At 38.2% G+C, this 14,168-nt stretch overlaps 1 protein-coding gene across 8 annotated transcripts in view; it reads left to right on the forward strand.

The window, feature by feature from the left end:
* Positions 1–14,168, forward strand: part of TRIM33 (tripartite motif containing 33) — a 144,106-nt gene that overhangs the window by 59,245 nt on the left and 70,693 nt on the right. For all 8 annotated transcript variants that reach the window (XM_073809341.1, XM_033861542.2, XM_033861571.2 and 5 more), the window contains exons 2-4: positions 5,870–5,988; positions 6,407–6,551; positions 6,715–6,847. In XM_073809341.1, coding sequence (XP_073665442.1) covers positions 5,870–5,988; positions 6,407–6,551; positions 6,715–6,847 — 397 coding nt within the window. The remainder of the gene's footprint in view (positions 1–5,869; positions 5,989–6,406; positions 6,552–6,714; positions 6,848–14,168) is intronic.

The raw sequence follows: 14,168 nt of genomic DNA on the forward strand, positions 1-14,168 counted from the left end.
TTATATATTTGGGAGACTAATCCTTTGTCCATTGATTCGTTTGCAAATGTTTGCTCCCATTCTGAGGGTTGTCTTTTTGTCTTGTTTTTATTTCTTTTGTTTTGCAAAAGCTTTTAAGTTTCATTAGGTCCCATTTGTTTATTTTTGTTTTTATTTCCATTTCTCTAGGAGGTGGATCAAAAAATATCTTGTTTTGATTTATGTCAAAGAGTGTTCTTCCTATGTTTTCCTCTAAGAGTTTTATAGTGTCCAGTCTTACATTTAGATCTCTAATTCATTTTGAGTTTGTTTTTGTGTATGGTGTTAGGGAGTGTTCTAATTTCATTCTTTTACATGTAGCTTTCCAGTTTTCCCAGCACCACTTATTGGACAGACTGTCTTTTCTTGTGTATCCTTGCTTCCTTTGTCATAGATTAGTTGACCATAGGTGCATGGGTTTATCTGTGGGTTTTCTGTCCTGTTCCACTGATCTATATTTCTGTTTTTGTGCCAGTACCATACTGTATTGATTACTGTAGCTTTGTAGTATAGTCTGAAGTCAGGGAGTCTGATTCCTCCAGCTCCATTTTTATTCCCTCAAGACTGCTTTGTCTATTCGGGATCTTTTGTGTCTCCATACAAATTTTAAGATGTTTTGTTCTAGTTCCGTAAAAAGTGCCATTGGTAATTTAATAGGGATTTCATTGAATCTGTAGAATGCTTTGGGTAGTATAGTCATTTTCACAATATTGATTCTTCCAATCCAAGAACATGGCATATCTCTCCATCTGTTTGTATGATCTTTAATTTCTTTCATCAGTGTCTTATAGTTTTCTGCATACAGGTCTTTTGTCTCCTTAGGTAGGTTTACTCCTAGGTATTTTATTCTTTTCGTTGCAGTGGTAAATGGGAGTGTTTCCTTAAGTTCTCTTTCAGATTTTTCATCATTAGTGTATAGCAATGCAAGAGTTTTCTGTGCATTTATTTTGTATCCTACAACTTTACCAAATTCATTGATTTAGCTCTAGTAGTTTTCTGGTGGCATCTTTAGGATTCTCTATGTATAGTATCATGTCATCTGCAAAGAGTAACAATTTTACTTCTTCTTTTCCAATTTGGATTCCTTTTATTTCTTTTTCTTCTCTGATTGCCGTGGCTAAAACTTCCAAAGTTATGTTGAATAATAGTGGCAAGAGTGGGCAATCTTGTCTTTTCCTGATCTTAGAAGAAATGGCTTCAGTTTTTCACCATTGAGAATGATGTTGGCTGTGTGTTTGTCATATATGGCCTTTATTATGTTGAGGTAAGTTCCCTTTCTGCCTACTTTCTGGAGGGTTTTTATCATAAATGGGTGTTGAATTTTGTCAAAAGCTTTTTGTGCATCTATTGAGATGATCATATGGTTTTTATTCTCCAGTTTGTTAATATGGTGTATCACATTGATATGCGTATATTGAAGAATCCTTGCATCCCTGGTATAAATCTCACTTGATCATGGTGTATGATCCTTTTAATGTGTTGTTGGATTCTGTTTGCTAGTATTTTGTTGAGGATTTTTGCATCTATATTCATCAGTGATCTGGTTTGTAATTTTCTTTTTTTGTAGTATCTTTGTCTGGTTTTGGTATCAGGATGATGGTGACCTCATAGAATGAGTTTGGGAGTGTTCCTCCCTCTGCAATTTTTTGGAAGAGTTTGAGAAGGGATGGGTGTTAGCTCTTCTAAATGTTTGATAGAATTCACCTGTGAAGCCATCTGGTCTGGACTTTTGTTTGTTGGAAGATTTCTAATCACAGTTTCAATTTCATTACTTGTGATTGGTCTGTTCATAGTTTCTATTTCTTCCTGGTTCAGTCTTGGAAGGTTATACCTTTCTAAGAGTTAGTCCATTTCTTCCAGGTTGTCCATTTTACTGGCATAGAGTGGCTTGCTGTAGTCTCTTAGGATGCTTTTTATTTCTGTGGTGTCTGTTGTAACTTTTCCTTTTTCATTTCTGATTTTATTGATTTTATGAGTCCTCTCCCTCTTTTTCTAGATGAGCCTGGCTAATGGTTTATTGATTTTGTTTACCTTCTCAAAGAACCAGCTTTTAGTTTTATTGATCTTTGCTATTGTTTTCTTTGTTTCTATTTCATTTATTTCTGCTGTGATCTTTATGATTTCTTTCCTTCTGCTAACTTTGGGTTTTGTTTGTTCTTCTTTCTGTAGTTCCTTTAGGTGTAAGGTTAGATTGTTTTGAGGTATTTCTTGTTTCTTGAGGTAGGCTTGTATAGCTATAATCTTCCCTTAGAAGTGCTTTTGCTGCATCCCATAGGTTTTGGATCGTCGTGTTTTCATTGTCATTTGTCTCTAGGTATTTTTTTATGTCCTCTTTGATTTCTTCAGTGATCTCTTGGTTATTTAGTAACATACTGTTTATACTCCATGTGTTTGTGTTTTTTACGTTTTTTTCCCTGTAATTGATTTCTCATCTCATAGCATTGTGGTCAGAAAAGATGCTTGATATGGTTTCAATTTTCTTTAATTTATTGTGGCTTGATTTGTGACCCAGGATGTGATCTATCCTGGAGAACGTTCCGTGCGCCCTTGAGAACAAAGTGTAATCTGCTGTTTTGGAATGTCCTATAAATATCAATTAAATCTATCTGGTCTGTCAGGTCATTTAAAGCTTCTGTTTCCTTATTTATTTTCATTTTGGATGATCTGTCCGTTGGTGTAAGTGAGGTATTAAAGTCCCCCATTATTATTGTGTTACTGTCGATTTCCTTTTATAGCTGTTAGCAGTTGCCTTATGTATTGAGGTGCTCCTATGTTGGGAGCGTATATATTTATAATTGTTATATCTTCTTCTTGGATTGATCCCTTGATAATTATGTAGTGTCTTTCATTGTCTCTTGTAACATTCTTTATTTTAAAGTCTCTTTTATTTTATATGAGAATTGCTACTTCAGCTTTCCTTTGATTTCCATTTGCATGGAATATCTTTTTCCATCCCCTCACTTTTGGTCTGAATGTGTCCCTGGGTCTGAAGTGGGTCTCTTGTAGACAGCATATATATGGGTCTTGTTTTTGTGTCCATTCAGCAAGCCTGTGTCTTTTGGTTGGAGCATTTAATCCATTCACATTAAAGGTAGTTATCGATATGTATGTTCCTATTACCATTTTTTTAATTGTTATGGGTTTGCTTTTGTAGGTCCTTTTCTACTCTTGTGTTTCCCACTTAGAGAAGTTCCTTTAGCATTTGTTGTAGAGTTGGTTTAGTGGTGTTGAATTCTCTTAGCTTTTGCTTGTCTCTAAAGCTTTTGATTACTCCATGGAATCTAAATGAGATCCTTGCCGGGTAGAGTAATCTTGGTTGTAGGTTCTTCCCTTTCATCACTTTAAGTATGTCATGCCACTCCCTTCTGGCTTGTAGAGTTTCTGCTGAGAAATCAGCTGTTAACCTCATGGGAGTTCCCTTGTATGTTATTTGTCATTTTTCCCTTGTTGCTTTCAATAATTTGTCTTTAATTTTTATCAATTTGATTACTATGTGTCTCGGCATGTTTCTCCTTGGGTTTATCCTGCCTGGGACTCTCTGCGCTTCCTGGACTTGGGTGGCTATTTCCTTTCCCATTTTAGGGAAGTTTTCGACTATAATCTCTTGAAATATTTTCTCAGGTCCTTTCTCTCTCTCTTCTCCTTCTGGGACCCCTATAATGCGAATGTTGTTGCATTTAATGTTGTCCCCAAGGTCTCTTAGGATGTCTTCATTTCTTTTCATTCTTTATTCTGTTCCTCAGCAGTGAATTCCACCATTCTGTCTTCCAGGTCACTTATCTGTTCTTCTGCCTCATTTATTCTGCTGTTGATTCCTTCTAGTGTTTTTTTCATTTTAGTTATTGTTCATCTCTGTTTTCTGTTCTTTAATTCTTCTAGATCTTTGTTAAACATTTCTTGCATCTTCTTGATCTTTGTCTCCATTCTTTTTCTGAGGTCCTGGTTCATCTTCACTATCGTTATTATGAATTCTTTTTCTGGAAGGCTGCCTATCTCCGTTTAGTTGTTTTTCTGGAGTTTTATCTTGTTCCTTCATGTGGTACATAGCCCTCTGCCTTTTCATCTTGTCTTTCTGTGAATGTGGTTTTTGTTCCGCAGGCTGCAGGATTGTAGTTTTTCTTGCTTCTACTGTCTGCCCTCTGGATGCTTGCTGCATCTTTAATGTCTTTACTAGTGGATGACAATGAGTAGTTGATAGAAGAAAAAGAACTATATACTTGAATTATGGTAGCGCATCCATCAAGGTTGATCTAGAAATGAAGTTTCTATAGAAACAGGAACTGTTTTAACAAGGAAAAAAAGTTCCCTCATTCAAACCTCTTTGAAGTGGTAATGGCTGCAAACCTGCAGCATTTAGAAAACTATGCTGTCAACAAGCTGTGTCTTACGAACCTATATTAAGAAATCCAGAAAGCAGATGAAAGTGGATTCTTCAAAATTTTAGTAAAACTACTGATAACCAAAGATTTCAAAGGAAATATAGCACATAACTCAAGCATAAATCAAGGTGGAGAGCATGGGGAATTTTTGATTTCCTAAATTTGCAAACATTTTATCATTGCACATACAGGAATTCTCCCGTATTTTAATTTTAGAAGTTTCAAAGAAAATGGAGTGGATTACATACACAAATGTGAATGCCCACCCAAACACGCGCAGACACACACACACACACACACACACACACACACACACATATACACACACACACAGTGTAAGTAGAGTATATAGTTCCTTCTTCCCACCACCTAAGTCTCACTACCACTTAGCTGTACCTCCTGTATGCACAGCTCTTTGGACTGTTTATAGCCTTGTCTTTGTATGGTGCTTCCTATAGTTGTGCATAGTATAAACTGTAAAAATTACATCCTAGTCTTGAACCCTTTCTTAAAAGCAAGGATTGAGTCATGCTGTGTTCTCAATTTTATGGCTGACATATAGTAGTCAGTTTGTTGTGTTGACTGTGATGCTATTTTACAGTTAAGTTTAACTTCCATATGTTAACCTCAGCAGGTTTATTCGTTCTGATAGATGCTAGAACACTAGCAGGTTACATCACAGATGATCTCTCTTCCCACATTAGCATGAATTCAAGTAGTTCTGAACAAAGTCAGAATTTATAAGTTGATAGATTGTGTATTTCTATTTCTGCTGTAACAGAATTGCCATAAACTTTTGTCTTAAAACAACATACATTTTATTTTCTTATTGTTCTTGAAGGCTGAAGTGTGAAATCAGTTTTACTGTGTTAGAGTCAAAGTGTTGGCAGGTCTTCTTCCTTCTGGAGGCTCTGAGGAGAGAATCCATTTTCTTTTTCTTTTTCTTTTTTTCCTTGGCTGTGTCTCTGTTTCCAAAGCACATTATTCTAATCTCTGCTTTCATTGTCAATTGCCTTCTCCTCTTCTGTAGTCTAATCTTCTTCTGCCTCCATCTTGTTAGATCACTTGTGATGACATTTATGGCCTATCAAATAATCCAGGACAGCATACCCATCTCAAGATCCTTAATTTAATCCCCCTCACAGAATCTCCTTTGCTGTATAAAGTGACACAGGTTTTCCAAGCATTACGACCTAGGTATCTTTGGGGGCCGTTATTACAACCACATAGTGTAATAACGAAGCACCTTAAAGTTTTTTTGCATATTAATGCTTATTTTCTCTTCCTAAATAAGGTATCATTTTTCCCCAATGTAATAACTTAGTGGAATAACTTATTTTACTCAGCTCTTAATGCTCATTTCTTTGTTCTTGTCTATGATATATGAATGAGTAGTTCCCATGTAGGCATCGTGTACAATCTCCTTATTTTTTCTGAAGAATATTTCTTAATGTTGTTGTTTTGTGTTGTAGTTGGTGTAATACGGTGCCCAGTATGCCGCCAAGAATGCAGACAGATAGACCTTGTGGATAATTATTTTGTGAAAGATACATCTGAAGCTCCTAGCAGTTCTGATGAGAAATCAGAACAGGTATGCTTCTCAATTTTTCTTTATATTCCTATCTTGATATGAAAATATGAATTATAAGAAAACATGCTTGAATTGTTACATAATTTAGGGTAGTTATGCCTTAGTTTCATCTTTCAAATTGAAAATGAAGGATATCTTTATTCTACACCCTCAGACCTGGTTAAATGAGATTAAAAGTCATTACTTAAAGATTCAAATCTTGTATAGATTTTGTATTCTGAGACTTTTTTTTACCTACCTGAATGTTTGATCTGGAAGGGAAAGGATTTTGTTGAAGAGAAATGGATAACAAAATAATTTTATTCTAGGTACAGTGAATTAGTATATTTGAGAGCAAGTTAGAAAGTTTTCACCTTTTTGTTTTGTGGATCTATATTTTGTAAATTTAATGTAGCTTAGTATTTATTTCCTCCTTTAGGTATGTACTAGTTGTGAAGACAATGCAAGTGCAGTTGGCTTTTGTGTAGAATGTGGAGAGTGGCTATGTAAGACATGTATTGAAGCACATCAAAGAGTAAAATTCACTAAAGATCACTTGATCAGGAAGAAAGAAGATGTCTCAGGTAAGATAGAAGCAGTTTTAATGATTACTATTAATCTCCCTCTTTTGCCTCTATAGCATTTCTACTTATCTTTATAAGCTTTTGATACCAATATCAGTAAGAATTTAGAAAGTTAGACAAAAATTTTGTTTAGTTTAAAAATATGTGTTTTATTTTACTGCAGAGTCTGTTGGAGCATCTGGTCAGCGCCCTGTTTTCTGCCCTGTACACAAACAAGAACAGTTGAAACTTTTCTGTGAAACATGTGATAGGCTGACATGTAGAGACTGTCAGCTATTGGAACACAAAGAACATAGGTACAAAAGTCATAATTGCTTATCAAGAAATATTATAAAAAGTTCTTGTAAAATTATTTTTCCTAAAGCAAGTATTCTATAATTTTGTTAGCATTTTAAAATTATCAGTTTTGTGTTTTATGTCTTAGAGCAAGATATATTTTTGATAAATTATTTAATGGTTTCCATATTCATACCTAATTGTTTTATGGATATTTGTTGAAAATGTATCAGTACATGGATTTGGGTTGCAAGAATGGAGTTATATTATTTCTTTGTATGCAACGCCTCTGGTTCAAATACACTTTTTTTCAAGTGTTCTATGGGATTTAGGCTCTGGGCTGTTGTCTTAAAAGGTAATATTTCCATGAGTGTGGCTAAGTGATACCCATTTTAACATCAAAGCATAAATATACTGCTTTCATATTGGATATACAGTTTGTAGAAAAACTAGGGATTTATAAGCATCTAAGTAGCATAATTAATAATTCATTAATACATAGCTTTGTCTTTCAACCTTCTTTTACCCTCAGGATACAATAGTATTCACTTATCACCAGCCTGTTACATCTGAACTGTTCTGGAAAGTACTGAAATTTCTAGTCAGGTGTTAAGTTTGATTAACCACACTTAAATATTTGTTTTTTAACTCTAGGATGTGTTAGAGCTTTTAGTTCATTAGAGCCATTGGAATTTTTTGGAATCCTCTAAAAGAAGGGGATACATTAATTCTGTTCACTAACAAGTATTGCATCTGTAGTTTGTGCCAGGCAGTTTTCCTAATGGTGCATGTTTGTTTAATTCACACCAACCACCCATGCAGTGTTGGTACTGATATCCTGACTGTTTTAAAGGTGAGCGAGAGTTCTTACAGAAAGCTTTAGTAATCTGTACAAGGTGTCCCCATAAGTGGTAGAGCCAGGATTTGAACTCCAGATCTATTTTAGCCCATATGCTCATTTTCTCCCATGTGGTATTCAGAATATAGAATACAGTGTATGGAACCTTTCAAACTTGACCTCATAGGGGTAATGCTCTTTTTTCTTTTCCAAGGCACCTCTTACTGTTTTACAGAACATTTGTGTAGAAATGCTACTTTAAACTTTTGTATCCTTTGTTACAAAATGTCTCATCTTGCTTATGAATTGGCTAATGTTTTGCTTGAGGTGACTAATCTTGTGAATGCCTTCTTCACCTGAGGTCCAAATCTTACCCTTGTCTTGTAATCTCAGTAAGACATTAAATTACTTTCTCACAGCTGCAGTCAGATCTTTGAGCATTTAGATTTCTTATGGCTTTTTACATTGATGGTGAGAAACAGAAAGAATAGGAACATGGCATCCTTTATCCTGTGAACAAATAGCTTCAGCCACTCCTCTCAAAGTTGAACCATGTTCCATTCTTCCCTTTCCTTCACCACTTTCCTTTACTACTCATAGCCAACTCCTAATTATCTCTTGAATGTTCTTCCCTTTTCTTTCGTTTTTTCACCCTGTGATTTTCCTGGATAGACTATGGCAGAACCAATGGCACTGGACTTAAAAGCCTAGGTTCCTGTTACTCCAACACATTTACAACTAGTCTCCCTGTTTTGAGTTTTATATTGTCAAATTCATTCTGTCCACATTGCTGCCAGTATCATTTGGCTAACATGTAGTTAAGCCCCACCCACCCCACCCCCTTTAAAAACACTCTTCAAAGATACCCCATAGTCAAAGTTTAAAGTGCTCATTATTGAGTCTTACCAGATTCTTTCTCTTTATCATCTGTACAAAAGTTGGAAAACAGTCCACAAGACCACCCTCTCTTCTAATACCAGCTGCAGAGTTCAGTAAAAACCCAAACATAGGGGATAACAGCATGCAGTCCACCTCATTAATATGATTTGTTATTACTTATACCTTCTTCAGTTAGAGTGGCGACCTTGTAAACAGGATGCTTTCTGTTCACCTTGGAACCACCATCCATAAGCCAAGCAGCTCTTTGTTAGCTAATAGACTTTATAGAGCACCACCTATGTGATCATAGCATTCAGCAGCTCCTCTGGTGGTTCAGAAGTTATATTTAGAGGAAAAGAGGCCAGCTACCTGCTCATAAATACAATAAATACTTCTTGCATCCTCCTGGTCGCATGTTCCTGCACAGACCATCTCTGTTTATGTGGAACGCTTCTGGGCCTTGCCTTCGTCATTAGAGTGTTCCCCTGTCACCCAAGACATTATGAGTATTTCAGGTTTCATGGTTATTTTGTGTCCTTCAGTCATAGAGTCAGTCTCAGTGCTGAATGGCAAGCTAGTAATTTTCTCTTAAATGACATAAATTTTACCATGGTATCCAGAACTTCTCTGGTCCAAAATCCTGGTGGGTCTCTGCTGAGTGGCACTGAGAGGTTTTTGCCATAAGTTTCAATCTGCGTAGGTACGTGTTGCTGACACTTCCAAAATCATGTCCGAGTGTGGATCACAGGGGCCCAAAAGCCCCTGTGATCATGAGAAAGACTGCTTTTTGCAGTTCAGACAATGGCTGCCTTTGTTCAAGCCCCCGTTCAAATATGACCTTCTTTTGGGTAGTTGTATAGATTGGTGCTGGTAATATTCCCAGATATGGAGGGTATGTTCTTTAAAATTCAAATATACCAACCGAATGTTGGCTTCTTGTTTAGTTCTAGGGGTAGGTGGCAGAAGCAGTTTTTTTTTTTTTCACCTTTGGAATGTCATGGGTGGCTCCTGCCTAGGTTATTCCTAAGAATTTCACCAGTTTGGACAGGTCCTTGGACCTTTGCTATATTTAGCAACAGCTTCTCTTGGTCATGTGTGTCGCCATTGCATCTGAGTCAGTCTTACCTTCATCTTTAGTTTCTGATATTATCATGAAATTAATATAGTATATTTTTACACTCAGGACCTGCATCAAGTCAAAATCTCTTCTAAACAAATCATACCAGTAAGCTGGTGAATTGAAATAACCCTGTGGCAGTATAGTAAACATAAATTAGGGTCCTTCCACATCAAGGAAAATTGCTGTTTGGCTCTTTTTCAGAGTTAGAAAAAAAATTTGCATGTTCAGTCACTGAGTGCCACTCTTTTTTAGTCTGCTGTATATATTTTTTGTATTGTTGAAACCGTATCAAGGACTGCTGATGCTATGGTGGCACTACCTTATTAAAACTTTAATAGTCTGCTGTTACTCTTGATGAAACATTTCCTTTTTTTCTTGATGAAACTACACATGGTTATTGTACAAAGAATTCATTGATACTAGCACTCCAGCTTCTAATTTGTCATTTAAGTTGTAATCTCATTTTATCCATCAGGTATCCTATACTGTCTCAGGTCTACAACTTCTGTGGACTTGGACAGTTTTGTTTTTTTAAAAAAATATTTATGTATGTATGTATTTTGCTGTGCCAGGTCTTAGTTGTGGCACGTGGGATCTTCAAGTTGCGACATGCGGGATCTTTAGTAGCGGCATGCAAACTCTTAGTTGCGGCATGTGGGATCTAGTTCCTTACCCAGGGATCGAACCTGGGCCCCCTGCATTGGGAGCGTGGAGTCTTAGCCACCGGACCACCAGGGAAGTCCCTGGACTTGGACAGTTTTAGTGGTTTCCATGTACCATGTCTAATCAAGACTCACCTGAATGTGAACCTGTATGTCTTCTGTTTTACAGTACCAGTCAGACATAATATCCATTCCAGTGACATAGTCACATAAAGGAGAGATGTAACTACTTCACATAAAGTCTGTTCATATATTCCAACTTTCATCACCTTAATCCTATCAACCATCCCTCTCCTCCCAATCTAACCTTAGCTCCCATTAGGTCTTCAGCAGGTTTTAGAATCATAGCACATTGGGCCCCCATGTCAGGGAGTCCCGGAACTGTCTCTTATCCACCCCCTGGCTATTTTACCCACACAAGTGCATATTGCCTTGTGTTTTCCAGCTGGGGTTGAGCCAGAAAACCCTGGCCTCTCCTTCAGTTTTCAGGTTGATTGATCCATGGAATCGTTGCTCCAGGCAGTACAAGGTCAGGTTTCTCATTGTCATCTTTGCCCTCCAGCTTTTAAAATTTCTTCATACTGGGGTAAATACAACAGTTGTTTAATGCCCTTTAATGTTGGGGACCAGCAGTGGCTCCCATTGGTCCACCCAACCTCCCAAGAGTGCTACGTTAAGACCTTTGTTTCAACACCATCATTGTCTGCTTTATTCACTACCTTCCCCCCCTCCCTTTTTTTTTTTTTGTTATTTTTGTTTTTGTTTTTTATGGTACGTGGGCCTCTCACTGTTGTGGCCTCTCCCGTTGCGGAGCACAGGCTCTGGACACACAGGCTCAGCGGCCATGGCTCACGGGCCCAGCCGCTCCGTGGCATGTGGGATCTTCCCAGACTGGGGCACGAATCCGTGTCCCCTGCATCGGCAGGCGTCCTCTCAACCACAGCGCCACCAGGGAAGCCCCCCGCCCCTTCCCTTTTTAACAGCCACCTGAAGATTTCCATCCTGCTGGGATAAATCCCTTGACTCTCCCCTTTGTCTTTCCCTATTTTCTCATGAATCACTAGTTTTCTTAACTAGTAAGGCCCATAAAGCTGAGACAAATCTAATAAGGCTTCTCAGATTATTGCTAGGTTTTGCAGCAGTAAAATTACATGGGGGTGCCCATGTACAAGGGTCCCCCTTAATCACATTATTTACCTTGATCTTAGTAGGAGGCATACTCAGTAGATGAACATCCTGCTCTGCATAATGCTAATCTGGCGTGGCTTGCGTGTGAGAAGCATATCAGCCAATTCTTCTGGGGAGTTCTATTTGGCATTTATAGGAGAAGGACAATCGCCTGTCTGAGGGTAAAAAAAACCTCACAGGGGCTTTTATCTAGTCCACCAAGCTAGCTGTCCCCTCAGGAATCACCTGCTGTGTATCTAGGTTATGTATAGCCATCTGTGGTTCCATAGTGAGCTGTGGGTCCTCCATCAGCTCAAACATTGCTGTTCTATTCTGCAGCATTCAAAATCAACAATACTGCCTCTAAGTAATCAGTCACTCTTACAATATTTTAGTAAAGGTTTTTTTCAGGAAGCATACAATATCAATCCACAAAATGAGATAATTCCTTAGCATTGTAAACTCTCGTTTCATTAGTTTCTTGATTTTGTCTTTCCTCAACCCGGACTACTTTGTGACTGAAGTCATAGAGGTGCTGTCTATTTTCCCAGCATAATTTTCCCCTTTGGAATGGCCCTGAGGCTAGTGGCTGTAGCTCAGACTGGCTGAAATCTAAACTTTGCCCAGTGTCAGGATCTGTCCCAATACACTCTTTATTTTACAGATAACAATAACCAAGGAATTGTTTCATTACCTTGTTTCTTATTAGTTTGCATTTCCTTGTTTATCCAGGGAGTCAACTCCTAGGGAGTTGGAGCTACAGTTTCTAACTTCTTTCTGTTGATAACTTTTACCTCTAATAACTGCAGCTGTAGTTCCATACCATGAGTGACTAGATAGTCATCCAGGAATCAAAGGTTCATAACCCTTGTCATCTTTTCCTTCCTCTTCCCAACCAGAAGTTTCAATGAGTCAGGATGGTTCTAGTGAATCTCACTTTTGAGGCCAACTATGAAGTTAGGGAACAATTCACAGGTCCTCCCTCACTTTTGACACCCAGTTGCAGAATTTGGGGGTCCCCAAAACCATTTGCGCTTCCTTTTTTTTTTTTTTTTTAATTTATCTTATTCATTCTCACTTCTGACACCAGTTGCAAGTTCAGGATTTCTTAAGACTACCCTCAGATTCAGTAATTTCTTAGAACTCACTGAAAGATGTATACTGACAGTTAACATTTATTACAGTGAAAGGATACAGATTAAAATCATCCAATGGAAAGACACAGAGCAGAGTAGTCTAGGAGAGTTCTAAATGTGGAACTTCCATTTGTGTCTTCTCAGTGGAATTCTTTTTTTTTTTGTTTAATCTTTATTTATTCATCCATTTATTTTGGCTGTGCTGAGTCCCAGCTGTGGTGCATGGGATCTTCAGTTGTGGCATGCCAACCCTTAGCTGCGGCATGCGTGCAGGGTCTCGTTCCCTGACCAGGGATCTAACCCGGGACTCCAGTGCTGGGAGCAGGGAGTCCCACCCACTGGACCACCAGGGAAGCCCCCTCAGTGGAATTCTTAATGTAGTTAACTCCTCCTAGCAATAATGTATGACAGCATGAAGAGAATATTGCCAACCATCAAGGCTTGCATGAGCCTTGGTGTCCAGAATTTTTTTTGGAACTCTGTCATGTAGATGTAGTTCACTGGCCACATGATTGACTGGTTTCCAGCCCCTCCTGAGGTTGAGCTGACTGTATGACCTGAAGACTCTACCAGAAATCATATCATTAGCATATGGCCTAAGGCCTCAAGTAAACAAAGATACTTTTGTCAGACAGTACATTTCAAGGGCTTAGAGACACCCTCCCAGCTGCTGAGGGCAAAGGCCAGACTTCTCTTTGGGCAAGGTTAAATTCTTTAGTACACAATCTGTTATCTCCTATTTGCACTCTTACAGTACGTAACCCCCTGTTTTAAACTTCTGTGCCTTTACAAATGCTATTTCTTAACAGTACACTGTCAGGAAAACTATTTCTAAAAGCCAGTTTACTTCTGTATCTTGTCTTCCCTAGCACTTTCGTTCCATCTTACCCACCCCGTTTCCCTTGTCTGGACTTCAGGACTTTTAGGGCTAGTTCTTTAAGGGGCTTAGCTTCTCACATGCTTATTGATCAAGTCGGGTTTCCCACCTCTTCTTGAGTCACTCATGCAATTATGATAATATGTATTTTCTTAGAAAATCCCACCAGTTAGTAGAGGTTTTAAAAACATACTTGTGGGCTTCCCTGATGGTGCAGTGGTTAAGAATCCACCTGCTATTGCAGGGGACACGGGTTCAAACCCTGGTCTGGGAAGATCCCACATGCTGCGGAGCAGCTAAGCCCGCACGCCACAACTACTGAGCCTGCGCTCTAGGGCCCACGAGCCATAACCACTGAGCCCGCGTGCTGCAACTACTGAAGCCCATGCGCCTAGAGCCTGTGCTCCACAACAAGAGAAGCCACCACAATGAGAAGCCCACGCACCACAACAAAGAGTAGCCCCTGCTCGCTGCAATTAGAGAAAGCCCACGCACAGCAACGAAGACCCAACGCAGCCAAAAATAAATAAATAAAATAAATAATTTTTTTAAAAAGCCATTAAGAAAAGTTTAAAAATAAATAAAAAAAGAAAAACATACTTGCTTAGAAATAGACCATAAAGATTTTACAAAAATCTGTGTTTCTATCTCTTTCTTGTTTA

This window comes from Tursiops truncatus, chromosome 1 (genome assembly GCF_011762595.2).
Source record: "Tursiops truncatus isolate mTurTru1 chromosome 1, mTurTru1.mat.Y, whole genome shotgun sequence".
Classification (NCBI taxonomy): Eukaryota; Metazoa; Chordata; class Mammalia; order Artiodactyla; family Delphinidae; genus Tursiops; species Tursiops truncatus.